General features: G+C 41.5%; 1 protein-coding gene and 1 non-coding gene across 2 annotated transcripts in view; both read right to left on the minus strand.

Moving 5' to 3' along the window:
* Positions 1 to 4,782: 4,782 nt before the first annotated feature.
* Positions 4,783 to 4,883, minus strand: LOC112134087 (small nucleolar RNA U13). Its single transcript, XR_002915670.1, has one exon. It is a non-coding gene; the product is annotated as a small nucleolar RNA U13 (small nucleolar RNA).
* The window catches only part of LOC100447685 (uncharacterized), a 108,283-nt gene continuing 95,162 nt past the window's right edge, over positions 4,807 to 17,927 (minus strand). Inside the window, exons 3-4 of the mRNA XM_054557110.1 lie at positions 5,717 to 5,792; positions 4,807 to 4,904 (exon numbers count right to left, since the gene is read on the minus strand). Of these exons, the coding sequence (XP_054413085.1) occupies positions 4,807 to 4,904; positions 5,717 to 5,792 (174 nt within the window). The remainder of the gene's footprint in view (positions 4,905 to 5,716; positions 5,793 to 17,927) is intronic.

Here is a 17,927-nt window from a genome sequence, read left to right on the forward strand (position 1 = left end):
GGCCAGGATGGTCTTGAACTCCTGATCTCAGGTGATTCACCTGCCTCAGCCTCCCAAAGTGCTGGGATTACAGGTGTGAGCCACCGCACCCAACCTATTATTTCTTGTATTATTAAAATCATTTCAGGAATTTGTAAAAGTTACAATAATAAAACTCGTACTGCAACAATGACTAGAACATGGCCTTTGTAAAGAATCCATTTACAGGCTCATAAGATTTGGTGTTGTGGATGGATGGCTGTGGAGCTGCTCAAGCTTGTGTTTGCACTTATCAGAATTCAAGGCAGTTAGAAAGAGTTTCTGAGTGCTGATGGGCTGGAGAAGAAAGGGCATGCTACAGTGTAGAAACCACAGGAGAAACAATCGTGTCACCTAGATTCAAACTGTGAGAAAACTAGTAGTGAACTAGAAGAATATTTAACTTCCTAAACCTGAGAGATCCACATCTTAAAGAATACAGATTCTACTCTAGGCACATCATAGTCAAACTGATAAAAAATAAAAATAAAAATAAAAACAAAAATAAAATTAGAGAAGCCAGTAAAGACTACACATTACATTCAGCATAGCAATAATGTAAACGTTGTTGAGTTCTCATCAGAAACTCTACAGGCCAGAAGACAAGAACCAACATCTTTAAAGTTATGAAAGAAAGAAAAACAAAGTAGCCACCCAGAATTCCATATCTAGCAAAAACATCCTTCAGGAATGAAACAAAGAAAGGTATTTCCATTTATACAGACACATCATGTAGATAAAAGAAAGCTAAGATATTTCACTGCCAGAAGACTTATAAGAAATCCTGGCCAGGCACGGTGGCTCACTCCTATAATCCCAGCACTTTGGGAGGCTGAGGTGAGTGGATCACTTGAGGTTAGGAGTTCAAGACCAGCCTGGCCAACATGGTGAAACCCTGTCTCTATTAAAAATACAAAAATTAGCTGGGCATGGTGGCATGCACCTGTAATCCCAGCTACTCGGGAGGCTGAGACAGGAGACAGGAGAATTGCTTATACCCAGGAGGTGGAAATTGCAGTGAGCTGAGGTCTCGCCACTGCACTCCAGCCTGGGTGGCAGAGCAAGATTCTATCTCAAAAAAATAATAAAAACATTAAAAAAAAGAAATCCTAAAGGAAAATTTCCAGGCTAAAGGGAAATGATACCAGAGAGAAACAGATTTTCAGGAAGAAATGAAGAATATCAGAAATGGCAAATATCTGGATAAATACAAAAGATAATTTTCCCCTTATTTTTAAAAAAATGCACTGTACTGTAGGGTTTAGTACACATATAGATAATATATATGACAGCTATAATATAAAAGATGAGGGTAGAGTGGGGTAGATGCACCTGCATTTTTTGCAAATTTTGACGATGGTCTATGAAAATTTAAAGTCATTTATTGTAGGCCAGATACAGTGGCTCATGCCTGTAATGCCAGCACTTTGGGAGGCCAACGTGGGCAGATCACTTGAGCTCAGCAGATCGAGGCCAGCCTGGCCAACATACTGAAACCCCGTTTATACTAAAAATACAAAAATTAGCCAGGCGTGGTGGCTTATGCCTGTAATCCCACTACTTGGGAGGCTGAGACAGGAGAATTACTTGAACCCAGAAGGTGGAGGTCGCAGACAGCCAAGATTGCGCCACTGCACTCCAGCCTGGGCAACAGAGTGAGACTCTGTCTCAAAAAAATAAAAGTAAAAATAAAGTCATTTATTGTAATCTTCAGAGCACCACTGAAAATATGATGCAAAGAGGATAACTAGAAAGTCAATAGGTAAATTAATATTAAGTTCTAAAACCTATTCAAATAATCCTAGAGAAGTCAGGAAAGGAAGAATAAGCAAACAGAGAAGGGACATATAGAAAACAAATAGCAAAACAGTAAAGTTAAATCTAACTGTGTCATTACATTAAACATAAAGGGGCTAAACATCCCAAGTAAAAAACAGAGATTGTTAGATAGGATTTTAAAAGGAAAACCTAACCACATGATGTCTATAAGATAAGCACCTTAACTATAAGACACAGGTTGAAAGAAAATGGAAAGAAAAATATGCCATGTGAAAAGTAGGCTTTAGAAGATTGGACTGGCTGTATCTATCAGAAGAAATAGACTTCAAACAAAGACTTTTACCAGAGATAAAGAAGGAAATTTCCTAATGATAAAATGATCAGTTCATTAGGAAATAATAATAATCATAAAGATGTATGTGCGGCTGGGCAAGGTGGCTCACACCTGTAATCCCAGCACTTTGGGAGGCTGAGGTGGGTGGATCACCTGAGGTCAGAAGTTAGAGACCAGCCTGAGCAACATGGCAAAACCCCGTCTCTACTAAAAATACAAAAATTAGCTGGGAGTGACAGCATGTGCCTGTAATCCCAGCTACTCAGGAGGGTGAGGCAGGAGAATCGCTTGAACCCAGGAGGCGGAGGTTGCAGTGAGCTGAGCTGAGATCACGCCATTGCACTCCAGCCTGGGTAACAAGAGCAAAACTCTGCCTCAGAAAAAAAAAAATATAGGTGCCTAATAACAGAGGTTCAAAATATATAAAGCAAAAATTGACCGAATTAAAAGAACCAAAAAACAATTCTACCACTAGAGGTGGAGATTTTAAAAAACTCTTAGTAATGGACTGACCAACTAGGCAAAAAATAAATAAATAAATAAATAAATAAATAAATAAATAATTACTCTAGACATAGATCCTACTTTATGAGTTGGTTAAGTTGTTGACTGGGAAGGATCTTCATGAGATGAGCTCTTGTAGGAGAGACACTCCATTCTTTGTAACACTACTGATGAAGGAAAAGTAATAAAAACGTTTTAAAAATGAGTATATCTATTGCACCACTGCACTCCAGCCTGGGCGACAGAGCAAGACTCCATCTCAGGGGAAAAAAAAAAAAAAAGAGTAGGTCTGAAATATTTCTATTCCTATTTCTCTATGTGTTCTGCATTAGTTTTTCTTGTAAATATTTTTTTTTTTTTTTTTTTTTTTGAGATGGAATTTCACTCTTTTTGCCCAGGCTGGAATGCAATGGCACAATCTTGGCTTACTGCAACCTCTGCCTCCTGGGTTCAAGTGATTCTCCCGCCTCAGTCTCCCAAGTAGCTGGGATTACAGGTATGTGCCACCCCGCCCGGCTAATTTTTGTATTTTTAGTAGAGATGGGGTTTCACCATGTTGGCCAGGCTGGTCTCTAACTCCTGACCTCAGGTGATCCACCCACCTTGGCCCCCCAAAGTGCTGGGATTACAGGCATGAGCCACCATGCCCAGCCCATAACATAATTTCTTTAGGCTTCAAAAAGTGTCCAAGCAACATTTTCTTTTTCTCTTTCTTTCTTTCTTCTTTCTTTCTTCCTTCCTTCCTTTCCTCCTTCCCTCCCTCCCTCCCTCTCTCTCTCTCTCTCTTTCTTTCTTTCTTTCAGTGAAAGCAAGTTTATTAAGAAAGTAAAGGAATAAAGAATAGCTACTTCATAGATAGAGCAGTCCTGAGGGCTGCTGGTCAAGCACAATTTTCTAGAACTGTCCTGTACAGATTTCCCTACCTTTCCATTTCCTTTACATAACATCAAGAATCATTTATGTTTCTTTGGTAATGTTTCATTCTACATTGCTTCTTTATAACACATGTGCTGTAGATCTTAATAGCAGTATTAGCCAGCAGATGGCTTGTTTATTGTGGTGGTATACTGCTAATGGGCTGAAATGATGGCATAAATAGGCTAATTCACTTTTATGTTTTTTCTTCTTTCTTCAAAAGATATAATAAAACAAGACAGAAAAAAATTTTTTGACAGATTAAATTGATAATGTTTAGACCGTAAGTCTGGTCTATGAAAAAAAAAAAAAGCCATCAGAGAGTTTCTCACTTTCCTTCTCAAGTCCTCCTGTTTCTACTAATAGGCACAGCCTCTGACTCCCTTTTATGAAGAACAGATTATAGCACAGATTTAGCCCAAGCTGTTTCTGCTAGGAGAGCTGCCTCTTCCTAAGAAGCGTGCTATAGAACTGGGCAGTCCACTCTCCATTCTCCCAGCCTTGGTATTTTCCGGCTGCGAGCTTTGGATGTCAGCTAACCTATTCAGCTTATTATTTCATTTCTAATAGAGGCATACCAAAGAAAGGGCTGTCCCTCCTATTTCAAGGGATTGAGGCAAATGCTACATTAGATTTCTGTGAATACCCCTTGTAAAAGCGTGAGGCATAATACAAATATCAGATATCAGCGTAAGTTTTCTATTTCATTAGACCTATTTCATTAGAAAAGATGAAAGCTCTATTATCACTCTCTTAATTGTTTTAGCTCCTTTTTGCTTCACCTCCCCTTTTATTTCTAGTGTCTACTTTGTGCAATTAGGCCTCATGGCTCATGTGTGTTTGTGAAAAAGAATTTTTAAATGTCTTCTATTTGCTATGAGAACATACCCTACTCTTTGTCTAAGCGTAATTTCTAATCATATAACCTGAAGCATATTCTCCGATTTCATAAAGTGGCATTCCTCTGATTCTGATTAGACGTATAGCCCTAATATCATAGTGCAAGTATACATGCCCTCCCATGAGTATTCTGAAGTATGATTTACCCTAGGTTTTCAAACCTCCTCCTTGACCTAGAAAACAAACTTGGACTCATGTGTTTGCCAACTTTATTCGACTCCTCTGTCTTCTACTCCAGCAAATAGACTCATTCCTCATTCCTCCCAACACTTAAATATGCTTCACAATCCACAAAGCTGTACCTGATGATATACATATATTATTTTTTTTAATGACAGGCAGGTAATGTGCGGACATCATAACAAGGCTTGAAGGAGGCATAGATACAGGAACATGAAAACCCAATCATCATACTTATAAACGACAAAGGGATCTAGTATATATGTTTTAGATACTGAAAAGAAGATATAACAAAAGGACTTTTAGGATACAGTTGATTGCAAGGCTAGGTATGGTGGCTCACACCTGTAATCCCAGCACTTTGGGAGGCCAAGCTCAGCGGATTGCCTGAGGTCAGGAGTTCGAGACCAGCCTGGCTAACATGGTGAAACCCTGTCTCCATTAAAAATACAAAAATTATCCAGGCATGGTGGCTCATGCCTGTAGTCCCAGCTACTTGGGAGGCTGAAGCAGGAGAATCGCTTGAACCCTGGAGGTGGAGGTTGCGGTGAGCCGAGATTGCACCACCGCTCTCCAGCCTGGGCGACAGAGCAAGACTCCGTCTCCAGAAAACAACAACAACAACAACAAACTAATTGCAAAGTGTATTCGAGTGTTGGGTTAGGTAAGAATAAACAAACAAGTCTGGGCGTGGCGGCTCAGGCCTGTAATCCCAGCACTTCTGGAGGCCAAGGCGGGTGGATCACAAGGTCAGGAGATCGAGACCATCCTGGCTGACATGGTGAAACACCATCTCTACTAAAAATACAAAAAAATTAGCTGGGCGTGGTGGCAGGCGCCTATAGTCCCAGCTACTCGGGAGGCTGAGGCAGGAGAATGGCGTGAACCTGGGAGGTGGAGCTTGCAGTGAGCTGAAATTGTGCCACTGCACTCCAACCTGGGCAACAGAGCAAGACTCTGTCTCAAAAAAACAAAAAACAAACAAACAAACAAAAATTTCCCCCCGAACCTTGCCTTTGTGTAGAGTTTTACTACAGAATGCATCCTGTACATAACAGGAAACAGGTTGTATTTTTCCAATAATACCTGGATCATCATTAGTCCAGAAGGTTCTTGGATCGGGCTTGGTCAGCACGTTGGCATGATTACATGGCTCTCTCACCTTTAAAACATAAAGAGAAAAGAAGTGATATAAAAATGGCTTCATCATTTCAGCTATTTTAGGCTTATAGTTCTAGAGAAAGGATTCCAAGGCTGAAGCTAGTACATATGGCATGTCTGTGCTCTAATTAGGGTGGTTTTCTCAGGACCATGCTGGGTATAGCACTGAAAGTCCCTTATCCTGGGAAGCCTTTTAGTCCTGGGCAAACTGGGACAGTTGGTCCCCTTACACATGATGCAGTTTCACTGGGCTGATGGCTGGGTTAGCACATGGGCGCTGGAGCTCACCCAGCACTATGTGCAGTGCACAACCTGCACAGCCGTATGAAGAGGCCCTGGATTATTAGCAAATTTATCAGTGTAGACACTCAATACATAAAAAGTGTTTGAATCTCCACGTAACAGAAATGATACTTTTAATACATATTGCTTGGGAAAATACATATTAATTAAAAGCTACTTTTAATTCAGTAGCACTTTAAATGCTTTTTTTGTTTGTTTGTTTGAGACAGAGTCTCATTCTGCTGCTCAGGTTGGAGTGCAGTGGCGCAATCTCAGCTCACTGCAACTTCTGCCTCCTGGGTTCAAGCGATTCTCCTGCCTCAGCCTCCTGAGTAGTTGGGATTATGGGCGTGTGCCACCACGCCTGGCTAATTTTTGTATTTTTAGCAGAGACAGGGTTTCACCATGTTGCCCAGGCTGGTCTCGAACTCCTGACCTCAAATGATCCGCCCACCTCGGCCTCTCAAAGTGCTGGGATTATAAGCGTGAACCACCGCGCCCGGCCTGCATTCTTATTTTATAATCGTAACAGGATCTTTATATTCTCAAATAGCAGCACATGTACATATGCAATATGTATTATTTAGTCCACTTAGAGGCTCTTCTTAGTGCAGATACATGTTTTTAATGATAAATAATATTTATTGAGCATTTTCTGTCAGGTACTTTTTTCATTTTTAAAAAAATTTCAATAGATTTTTGGGGAACAGGTGGTGTATGGTTACATGGATAAGTTCTTTAGTGGTGATCTCTGAGATTTTGGTGCACCCAACACCCAAGCAGTGTACACTGTACCCAGTGTGTAGTCTTTTATCTCTTGCTCCACTGTCGCCCTTCCCCTTGAGTCCCCAGAGTCCATTGTATCCTCTTTATGCCTTTGCATCCTCATGGCTTAGCTCCCACTTATGAGTGAGAACATATGATATTTGGTTTTCCATTCCTGAGTTACTTCACTTAGAATAATGGTCTCCAATTCCATCCAGGTTGCTGGAAATGCTATTATTTTGTTCTTTTTTGGCTGAGTAGTATTCCATGTATATTATATATATATACACACACACACACATACACATACACACATACACATACATGCATGTGTATATGTATGTATATGTGTGTATGCATATACATACATGTATGTGTGTGTATATATATATACACACACGTGTTTTCTTCGTATATGACTTCTTTTCCTCTCGATAGATACACAGTAGTGGAATTGCTGGGTCAAATGGTAGATCTACTTTTAGTTCTTTAAGGAATCTCCACACTGTTTTCCATAGTGGTTGTACTCAGATACAATTAATAGATTTCATATAACAAGTTCTACACAGCAGCAGTGATCCATGTTTTTGACAACTTTATACTACTGTGATATTAGCTTTCAAATATATTCTCAGGCCGGGCGTGGTGGCTCACCCCTGTAATCCCAGCACTTTGGGAGACCAAGGCGGGCGGATCAGCTGAGGTCAGGAGTTCGAGACCAACCTGACCAACATGGTGAAACCCCGTCTCTACTAAAAATACAAAAATTAGTCAGGCATGGCAGCGCATGCCTGTAATCCCAGCTACTCAGGAACCTGAGGCAGCAGAATCGCTTGAACCCGGGAGGCAGGGGCTGCAGTGAGCTGAGGTCGTGCCACTGCACTCTAGACTGGGCGACAAAGCGAGACTCTGTCTCAAAAAAAAAAAAAAAAAAAAAAAAATCAAATATATTCTCATGAAGTTAAATATAGATCTTAGTGTTAAAACTGCTTTTCCATTTATATATATTTTGTAATGTGGTCATTTGATTACTGCAAATATTCTATAGTTTCATCAACTACCTAGTGGATAAATTCCTTCCATTACAACAATAATCAAAATACTCAAGAATGACACTAAGGTCATTGTTTAGTTTCACTGACATTTTCTCTTTAAAACAAGGCTTTTGTTTTTCTTTGTTGAGATGGAGTCTTGCTTTGTTGCCCAGGCTAGGGTGCAATGGTGTGATCTCGGCTCACTGCAACCTCTGCCTCCCGGGTTCAAGTGATTCTCCTGCTTCAGCCTCAATAGTAGCTGGGATTACAGACGTGCTCCACCACGCCTGGCTAATTTTTGTATTTTTAGTAGAGATGGCGTTTTGCCATGTTGGTCAGACTGGTCTTGAATTTCTGACCTCAGGTGATCCATCCACTTTGGCCTCCCAAAGTGCTGGGATTACAGGCATGAGCCACCGTGCCAGGCCTGTGAAGCTCTATTGACGAAGGAAGCAGTGCATGAATTTACGATCTGGTACAAGCTCCTTCTCTTGTGGACCAGTATCAAAGAATATGTGGAAATCAGAGAAATTGGGATCTTAAAGAGGTATTTTCACTTCCATGTTCATTGCAACATTATTCACAACAGCCAAGATGAGGAAGCAACCTAAATGTCTACTGACAGATAAATTGATAAAGAAATGTGGTAAATACATACAATGGAATATTATTTGGCCTTAAAAAAGAAAGAAATCATACCATATGTGACAACGTGGATGAAACTGGAAGATGTTATGCTAAGTGAAATTAGCCAGTCACAGAAGAACAAATATTGCACGATTCCACTTACATAAGGTATGTAAAATAGCTAAACACATAGAAGCAGAGAGTAGAATGGCAGTTTCCAGGGGCTGCAGGGACGGGCAAATGGGAAAATGCTTGAGTTGCTATTCAATGGGTATAAAATTTCATTTAGGCAAGACGACTAATTTCTAGAGATCTGCTGTACAACACTGTGCCTAGAGAACATTACTATATTGTGCACTTAAAAAATTGTTAAGGCCGGGTGCGGTGGCTCACACCTGTAATCCCAGCACTTTGGGAGGCCGAGGCGGGTGGATCACGAGGTCAGGAGTTTGAGACCAGCCTGGTGAAACCCCATCTCTATTAAAAATACAAAAATTAGCTGGGCATAGTGGTGGGCGCCTATAATCCCAGCTACTCGGGAGGCTGAGGCAAAACCCGGGAGGTGGAGGTTGAGGTGAGCCGAGATCGTGTCATGGCACTCCTGCCTGGGTGACAGAGTGAGACTCCGTCTCAAAGAAAAAAAAATTTTTAAAAGGGCCAGGCATGGTGGTAATCCCACACTATGGGAGGCTGAGGTGGGTGGATCACCTGAGGTCAGGAGTTCGCGACCAGCCCGGCCAACATAGTGAAACCCCGTCTCTACTAAGAATACAAAAATTAGCCAGGTGTGGGGGCACACGCCTGTAATCCCAGCTACTCAGGAGGCTGAGGCAGGAGAATCACTTGAACCTGGGAGACAGAGGTTGCAGTGAGCCAAGATTGCGCCACTGCACTCCAGCCTGGGTGACAGAGGGAGACTCTGTCTCAAAAAAAAAAAAAAAAAAAAATTGTTAAAAAAGGATAGATCTCATGTTATGTGTTCTTTCCACAATAACACAAAATCTAGAATACATTGCCATCCTATGTTTGTCAGTATATCAGAAAGGAACAGAAGATATTTGATACATAAATATGTAAGTGGTCTATATTTTATAAGTGGAATTTTTTCTGTAATTGTAATACATTTTTCATTTATAAGAAACATGATTGTAGATGTAAGACTGAAGGAAAAAATGCCATTAAAATTTAAATCTCAAGAAAAAAGGACAGGCCTCTTGCCTCTTTGCCTCATTGAAATCCCGAAAGCAAGATGCATCCATAGCAGCTCTACAAGAGCCATTCGTGAAAATTTGGCCAGGGTTCTTGCTCTTGTTGCTTCTGCTCCAACCAGCACGGTTTGACCCAGATTATGTGCAGCCAATTTTTCCATCAGTATGCAAAGTAAGAGGCAGACTTCATTACGTTGGGCTAAGTGATCTTCCTTGAATAGATTACCAAAGTCATCCACTCAGTGAAAGAAACCATGCTAGCTCTTTGTACGTAAAATAAATTAAAAAGAAAATAAAAGAAAGAAGAAGAACAAGAAAAAGAATGTGTGGAGCAGTAACATTTCCTGGACTATATTTTGAGCAGCACTGTAAAATATCCCTCCTACCGAATCCCTTGAACCCGGCAGACTGAGGTTGCGGTGAGCCGAGATCGCTCCACTGCACTCCAGCCTGGCGAGAGAGTGAGATTCCGTCTACAAGAAAAAAAAAATCCCTCCTACCTGACTAAGCAGCCTCAGTATGAATCCCTTCCCAGGATTTATCTACTCCACTGAAGTACTACTTCAATTGTTAGAAAGCTCTTCACAGGTTGAATTGAAATCTGGGTCCTTGAAACTTTGGTTCCTGTTTTTTTTTTTTTTTTTTTTTTTTTTGTGGCAGGGGGGAAAGAGTCTCGCTCTGTCGCCCAGGCTGGAGTGCAGTGGAGCGATCTCGGCTCACTGCAAGCTCCGCCTCCCGGGTTCACGCCATTCTCCTGCCTCAGCCTCCCGAGTAGCTGGGACTACAGGCGCCTGCCACCACGCCCGGCTAATTTTTTGTATTTTTAATAGAGACGGGGTTTCACCGTGTTAGCCAGGCTGGTCTCGATCTCCTGACCTCGTGATCCACCCGCTTCGGCCTCCCAGAGTGCTGGGATTACAGGCGTGAGCCACCGCGCCCGGTGATTCCTGGTTTCAACTCACTCTTAAATTACAAAGAACAGGTCTACTCTCTCTTTTATGAAATAATATCTCAAATATTTGAAAGTAGCTATTATGTCTCACCTTAGCTTTCCATTTCCAAGTTAACCAGCCCTCTTCCCTTTCACTGCTCTCGATGAGATTATTTTAAGTCTTTTTATTGAGGTCACTCTGCTCCAGAAGACATCCTTTCCAGTAAGTGAACTAGTCTTCAGGGAGCTCCCAGGCCAGGTTTAGATAATAGTCACAAAACTAAGGAGTTGGTTTTGAGGGACAGCTTTCAGGGAGGACAGCCAGCATTATTTCCACATATGAGTAATTAAAATGTTCCCAAGCACCTATAAATCTAACATACCATGAGAGTAAAGAATGCTTTATGACTTAGCCACTTTTTAATACTTTTTAATGCCAGAAAGTTTTAATTGATTTTCTACAGTAACTATATACCTATTTGGGAAAATCGCCATATGCGAGCTTTCTTTCTGCATTAAGCTCCAGTTACCTTGTTTCCTTGAGGCTTTTGTATGAAGCAAATGCCATTCTTACAGATCTCATTTACTTGTGAATGATTCTTTATCACTATTTGTTCAAAAAAATCTTCCCCACGTTGAAGCTGCTCCTGATGAAGTCAGGGTCTTCAAGAATTCTTGTTCTCTGTGTCATTATCATGCAAGTATCACACCATTCTTTATGGTTCTCAAGAACCAAAGCATCCGTAGCAAATTACCCGGAGAGCTCATATAGTAAATTTTAAGCACAAGTTTATAGAAATTCTTGAACTATATATACTGCAACTGTTTACAGGCAATGCTCTATAACTCCTATAGCTTCAGGTACTTTGCAGAAGCGAGAAGATTTATTATCAGATAAAGTCTTGGCCGGGTATGGGGGCTCATGCCTATAATCCCAACACTTTGGGAGGCTGAGGCAGGCAGATCTCCTGAGGTCAGGAGTTTGAGACCAGCCTGGCCAACATGGTGAAACCCTGTCTCTCCTAAAAATACAAAATTAGCCGGGTGTGGTGGCGCACACCTGTAATCCTAGCTACTCTGAAGGCTGAGGCAGAAGAATCACTTGAACCTGGGAGGCGGAGGTTGCAATGACCTGAGATCATGCCATTGCATTCCAGCCTGGGCGACAAGAGCAAAACTCTGTCTCAAAATAAATAAATAAATAAATAAATAAATAAAAATAAAATAAATAAATAAATAAAATGTCCTCATGAAACACCTGTGGCTTAGCAGGAAGTTGGAAGCTAAAGAAGTGACCAGCACCTGGAGTTTGGCTCCTGGCTGAATCCACGTGGGCTCTTTGGTTTTCTTTCTTTCCCTGGCATAAGGATTCAAGGAGAATTTCTCCAATAGGGTATATGCCATGAGAGTATGACTGAGGAGGGACAAAAACGTGATGATATAATAAGAAGAGCAAAATAATAGTATGCAATTTTAAAATATTTTATTATAGAAAACTTAAAGCATACACAACAGTAAACCGTATAATAAACCTCTATGTACCTATCATCCAACTTTAACAATTATCAATATTTTGCTAATCTTATTTTTACCTATCTTGCCTTATTTTTGGCTGGAATATTTTAAATCAAGTCTCAGACATCATAACAATTATCTATAAATTATCAACAAAAATTTTTTTTTTTGTAGAGACGGGGTCTCACTTGTTTGCCCAGGCTGGTTTCAAACTCCCAGCTTCAAGCCGTCCTCCCACCTCAGCCTCCTAAAGTGCTAAGATTAGGTGCAAGCCACCACTCAAGGTTTATAATTTCTTCAGAATGTGTTTCTGACAACTTTTTTTTTGCCTAATCATCATGCCATTATCACAACTAATAAAATTTCAACAATAATTATGTTTATTAAAATTAAGGCTCACGCCTGTAATCTCAGCACTTTGGGAGGCCGAGGCAGGCGGATCAACTGAGGTCAGGCGTTCGAGACCAGCCTAGCCAGCATGGTGAAACCCTGTCTCTACTAAATATACAAAAATTAGCTGGGCGTGGTGGTGCATGCCTATAATCCCAGCTACTCAGGAGGCTGAGGCAGGAGAATCCCTTGAACCTGGGAGGCGGAGGTTGCAGTGAGCTACCGCACTCTAGCCTGGGTGACAGAGGGATACTCTGTCTCCAAAAAAAAAAAAAAAAATTAATGAAAGTTATTAAAGTTTAGTTATTTAATAAAAGACAGCATGTACATTCTGAAAAACAGAATGAGTACATGCATTATTCTGCAGACAGAATAATTTGAATAAAATTTGAATTTAAAAGACACCATTTCAAACTGTAAGCCCTCTAAAAATCAGTGGACCTTGGCTTCACTTGTTTAAATCCTCATGGCTTCTGTTTTGGGTGGGGGGACATCTTTAAAAATTATTTTTCTAACAGAAGTCTTACTACCTTTCAACTTATTTTCTATGAGTCCTAGGAGGTAGAAAGAGATTTTTCTTGTCTGATAGACTTGAAAGTATTGGGTTAGGTAAGTGGAAGAAAGACCATATTTAGAAGGTAACTGTTGAATGTTTAATCACTATTGTTTTGACATCTAGAAGTATTGTCACAGATTACAATTTAAACATCAGAAGATGGGGTGTATCAGAATATCACATTTAGGGAGATGTCAGTTGTCCAGAAGTTTTGCAGAGAATCTGGAAAATAAACCTGAGAGTAAGTTTTCTTTCTTTTTTCTTTTTTCTTTTTTTTTTTTTGAGACAGCTCTGTTGCCCAGGCTGGAGTGCAGTGGCTGGCTGACTACAACCTCCGCCTCCTGGGTTCAAGCAATTCTTGTGCCTCAGCCTCCTGAGTAGCTGGGATTATAGGTGCCTGCCACCATGCCTGGCTAATTTTTGTATTTTTAGTAGAGACAGGGTTTCACCATGTTGGCCAGGCTGGTCTCAAACACCTGACCTCAAGAGATCTGCTCATCTCAGCCTCCTAAAGTGCTGGGATTACAGGCATGAGCCACAGCGCCTGGCCGAGAGTAAGTTATTAATAGTTCTACTGATGTCAGAAATAAGATACAGTCTTAATTATATGAATTGCTTCCAGTTAATGGAAAGTTGAATAGTGGTGGAATTGCTAGGGAAAAAAAAGCAGTTATGGTCATCTGTCTCCATTCTAGTTCATCCTTATTTAAAGAATATTACTCCAGGCAGCGAGCACATGTGCACGGTGGCTCATGCCTGTAATCCCAGCACTGTGGGAGGCCGAGACGGGAGGATCACCTGAGGTCAGGAGTTCCAGACCAGCCTGGCCAAAATGGCAAAACCCCATCTCTACTAAAAATATAAAAATTAGGCTGGGCTTGGTGGCTCACGCCTGTAATTCCAGCACTTTGGGAGGCTGAGGCGGGTGGATCACCTGAGGCTGGGAGTTCGAGACCAGCCTGACCAACATGGAGAAACTACGTCTCTACTAAAAATACAAAATTAGCCAGGCGTGGTGGCGCATGTCTGTAATCCCAGCTACTTGGGAGGATGAGGCAGGAGAATCGCATGAACCCGGGAGGCAGAGGTTGCAGTGAGCCGAGATCGCGCCACTGCACTCCAGCCTGGGTGACAGAGCAAGACTCCATCTCAAAAAACAAAAAAAGAACATTTCTTCAACAAAATAAATATATTCACGTATGCATAAATTTTTTCAAACTTTTTTTCCTTTTTATAAAAAAATCAGTTTTCTCAGGTTGAAATGTTAAAATCACCTCTGATGATGATAGAGAAAAACTAAAATTTAAAATATGGGTTTGTCTCTGATTCCTTTTTGGTTTATAATAATTTGCATATGACTTTCCATGGATCACTTTAGCAGTTTGTGCTGAAGTCATTAGTTCTTCCTAAGACACAAAAGAAATTCTCAAAATGCTTGTTTCCTATTAGCCGGGTTTTCTCATATCTCAAGTTGCATGACCAAAAGTAGCAAAAATACTTTATCTCTAGGGAAGTGAAAGCTTGCTTCTCAAACTGCTTTAGTGAGGCTTTAGGAAATGGCCCCTGGCTGGTATCATAGGATATAATACCATCTTGCAAATAGTAATTTTGAATTCAGTTCTTTGTATCTATGAGAAAAAAAAGTCTTCTTCCATTGACTCTCTTAGATGGGCTTATCACATTCAACAGTATTTACTGAGCATTTGTTTTAAGAAACTACTACCCTAGTTGCTAACTCATTGCTCCCTAGACATTGTATTTGGATTGAGGAGCAGAACATAGACATCAACAAAACAGATCTGGAACCCGATATCATGTACCTCTAAATGTGAAGTATGCGGTAGAGCTAATGTTTTGTCTGAGTTTAAAGAAGGAAGCAATAATACGGGCAAAGTTGTTGAGCAAGGCTTCAGGGAGGAAGTAGAACCTGAACAGGCTTTTAAAAACACTGGCACCATTTGGATTGGCGAGGAGGCGGTAGAAGGGTGTCCTCTCTGGGTGGGACAGCGCAAACAAAGGTGTGGGAACAAAACTCAACAAGGCACATTTGGGCAACACTTGGTTGAACAATTCCATGGGAGTGCAAGACTCATGGGTGAAATCATTGGAAGCCACATGGTGGAAGGCTTTAAATGTCAATGTGTCCTTCATGCCATGGAAATTCAGAAGGCTTGGCAGTTTGCAGGAAAGACCAGAGTTGAAGAATACAGGAGCTGAGGGGATCGGGGGCTGCTGTAACAACAGGGAGTTGACAGAGCATGAACTCAGATGGGGGCTCTGAAAGTGAAAAGGCAGGGATGGGTGTGGAGCGCAGCTAGAAGAATGCTTTGCAAGACTTGAAGAATGACTGAAAACTAGGGAAGATGGGGGAATCCAAAATATTTCATGGCTTTGGAATTTGGTGACCAGGCAGATGGTCATAGAAGGTCAAAGCTGTCCACAAGCTCCAGCAACAGGAGGAAGCACAGCATTCTGTGCTCAGACTAGTGTGGCAGGCCTGCAGAATGCGTGTGGGCCCTTGTTCCTGTGCTTGGCTGAGGGCTTCCTGAGAGCAGTTGCTCCATCTCTGACCCACCGCACCATTACTGCCTTTGGATCCTGGGTGGTGGGCTTCACTCACACAGTCGAATGGGTTTCTCATGCCTTTGTCCCCGGGCTACAGTCCTCCACTTCACACCACACCGGTCAGGATGGAATGTGGCCACATTATCTCACTACAGCAAACATGCCGATAGTTTGCAAATTTGAATCATCAACCGCCACGCTCATAAAGATGATGGTTTGGGCCAGGATAGCAGGAGTCTAGTCAAGAGATTAATGCAGGGTCAGAGATCAGAAGTCTTATCATCTTGATCTCTGCAAGCTAATGATTTATCCTTCTTCAATTGCTTAACATTAATCACATTTATATAACATGAGGCCTAGGAACAATACTTGACCCCTCAAGAGATTGTGATTCCAAACAACTAGTCAGATGTTCCTGCTTTTGTGGTTTTATTTCATTTGCATTCTTTTTGATTTCGATATTTTTCAATTTGGCCTTTGTCATTGCAAATAGCTTAAGGCAATTCACCACCCAACCCACTTCACTTATTTATGTTTCCTGCCTGGCCCAGCAAGCACTTGAATTTAAACTCTGGTCTACACAAGGTCAAGATACTCAGGTCAAATGTCTATTAAATCAAATGTTTTCTATATTCTATACAACTAGTAGAGTTCAGAGGATCAGAGATTTGGGGACCTGAAGGGGGTCTTTTATTATCTCCCCCCTTGCATTATGGTTGAGACAATCGAGGTCCAGAGGGTAACGTAACTTGTGTTAGGGACCAATTAAGGGCTAGAGTCCATGTCTTGAGTTACATTTTAAGATGTCAGTTGAGAACGGATACTGGTTTCTTAAAACTCAAATTTATCCTCAATCTTGAAATTTATTCAGTTATTCATTTAATAAATATTTGTGGGTAACTTATTATACAATAGGCACAGTGCTAGGAGCCATGGGCATACGTGTGAACAGACAGACAGATCTTGCCCTCATGGAACTTGTTTTCTTTTCTTTCTTTTTTTCTTTTTTTTTTCTTTTTGAGAGAGTCTGGCTCTGTTGCCCAGGCTGGAGTGCAGTGGTGTGATCTTGGCTCACTGCAACCTCCCCTCCCAGGTTCAAGCGATTCTCCTGTCTCAGCCTCCCAATAACTGGGATTACAGGCATGCGCCACCACCGCGCCTGGCTAATTTTTGTATTTTTAGTAGAGACAGAGTTTCACCATGTTGGCCAGGCTGGTCTCGAACTTCCGACCTGAAATGATCCACCCACCTCGGCCTCCCAAAGTGTGAGCCACTCTTACAGGTGTGAGCCACTGCACCCAGCCGGAACTTGTTTTCTGATGCTGGTAGTTGAGGTGGGTGCTATGGAGGCAATAAGTATGGACAAATGAGTAAGGAGTGAGGAGATAAGTGGTAATTTTAGATTCTTTAAGGGAGTCCACTTACCTAATTTTTTCAATAATATCACCAGAATCAATGATGGCACATCTGCATTTGTCAGTTAAAACACATAACACATTTAGGTTACAATGGAACACAGCTTTTCAATGTACTAAAATGGCTGTTTTTTTGTTTTTGTTTTTGAGACAGAGTCTTGCTCTGTCGCCCAGGCTGGAGTACAGTGGCATGGTCTCAGCTCACTGCAGCCTCGATCTCCCAGGTTCAAGCAATTCTTGTGCCTTAGCCTCCTGAGTAGCTGAGATTACAGGTGCTTGTCACCATGCCCAGCTAATTTTCTTTTCTGTTCTGTTTTTTTTTTTTTATTTTGTTTTGCATTTTTAGTAGAGATGGGGTTTCATCATGTTGGCCAGGCTGGTCTTGAACACCTGACTTCAAGTGATCCGCCCGCCTCGGCCTCCCAAAGTTCTGAGATTACAGGCTTGAGCCACCATGCCTGGCCCTAAAATGGCTGTTTTGAGTTGACACAGCCATGTCCAAACACCCATTTCCACTTCGCCTATTTAAATTTCCCACCTGGCTCTGCAGACATTGGAGTTTTGACCTGAGATTCTATGCCAGGCCAAGATATCTAGATTGTTTGCATTCTATATCAAAACATATAATTGGCCAGGCGCAGTATCTCACGCCTGTAATCCCAGCACTTTGGGAGGCTGAGGCGAGCAGATCACCTGAGGTTGGGAGTTCGAGACCAGCCTGACCAACATGGAGAAATCCTGTCTCTACTAAAAATACAAAAATAGCCGGGCGTAGTGGCTCATGCCTGTAATCCCAGCTACTAGGGAGGCTGAGGCAGGAGAATCGCTTGAATGAGGGAGGCAGAGGT

The sequence above is a fragment of the Pongo abelii genome, chromosome 5, assembly GCF_028885655.2.
Source record: "Pongo abelii isolate AG06213 chromosome 5, NHGRI_mPonAbe1-v2.0_pri, whole genome shotgun sequence".
NCBI classification, from domain to species: domain Eukaryota; kingdom Metazoa; phylum Chordata; class Mammalia; order Primates; family Hominidae; genus Pongo; species Pongo abelii.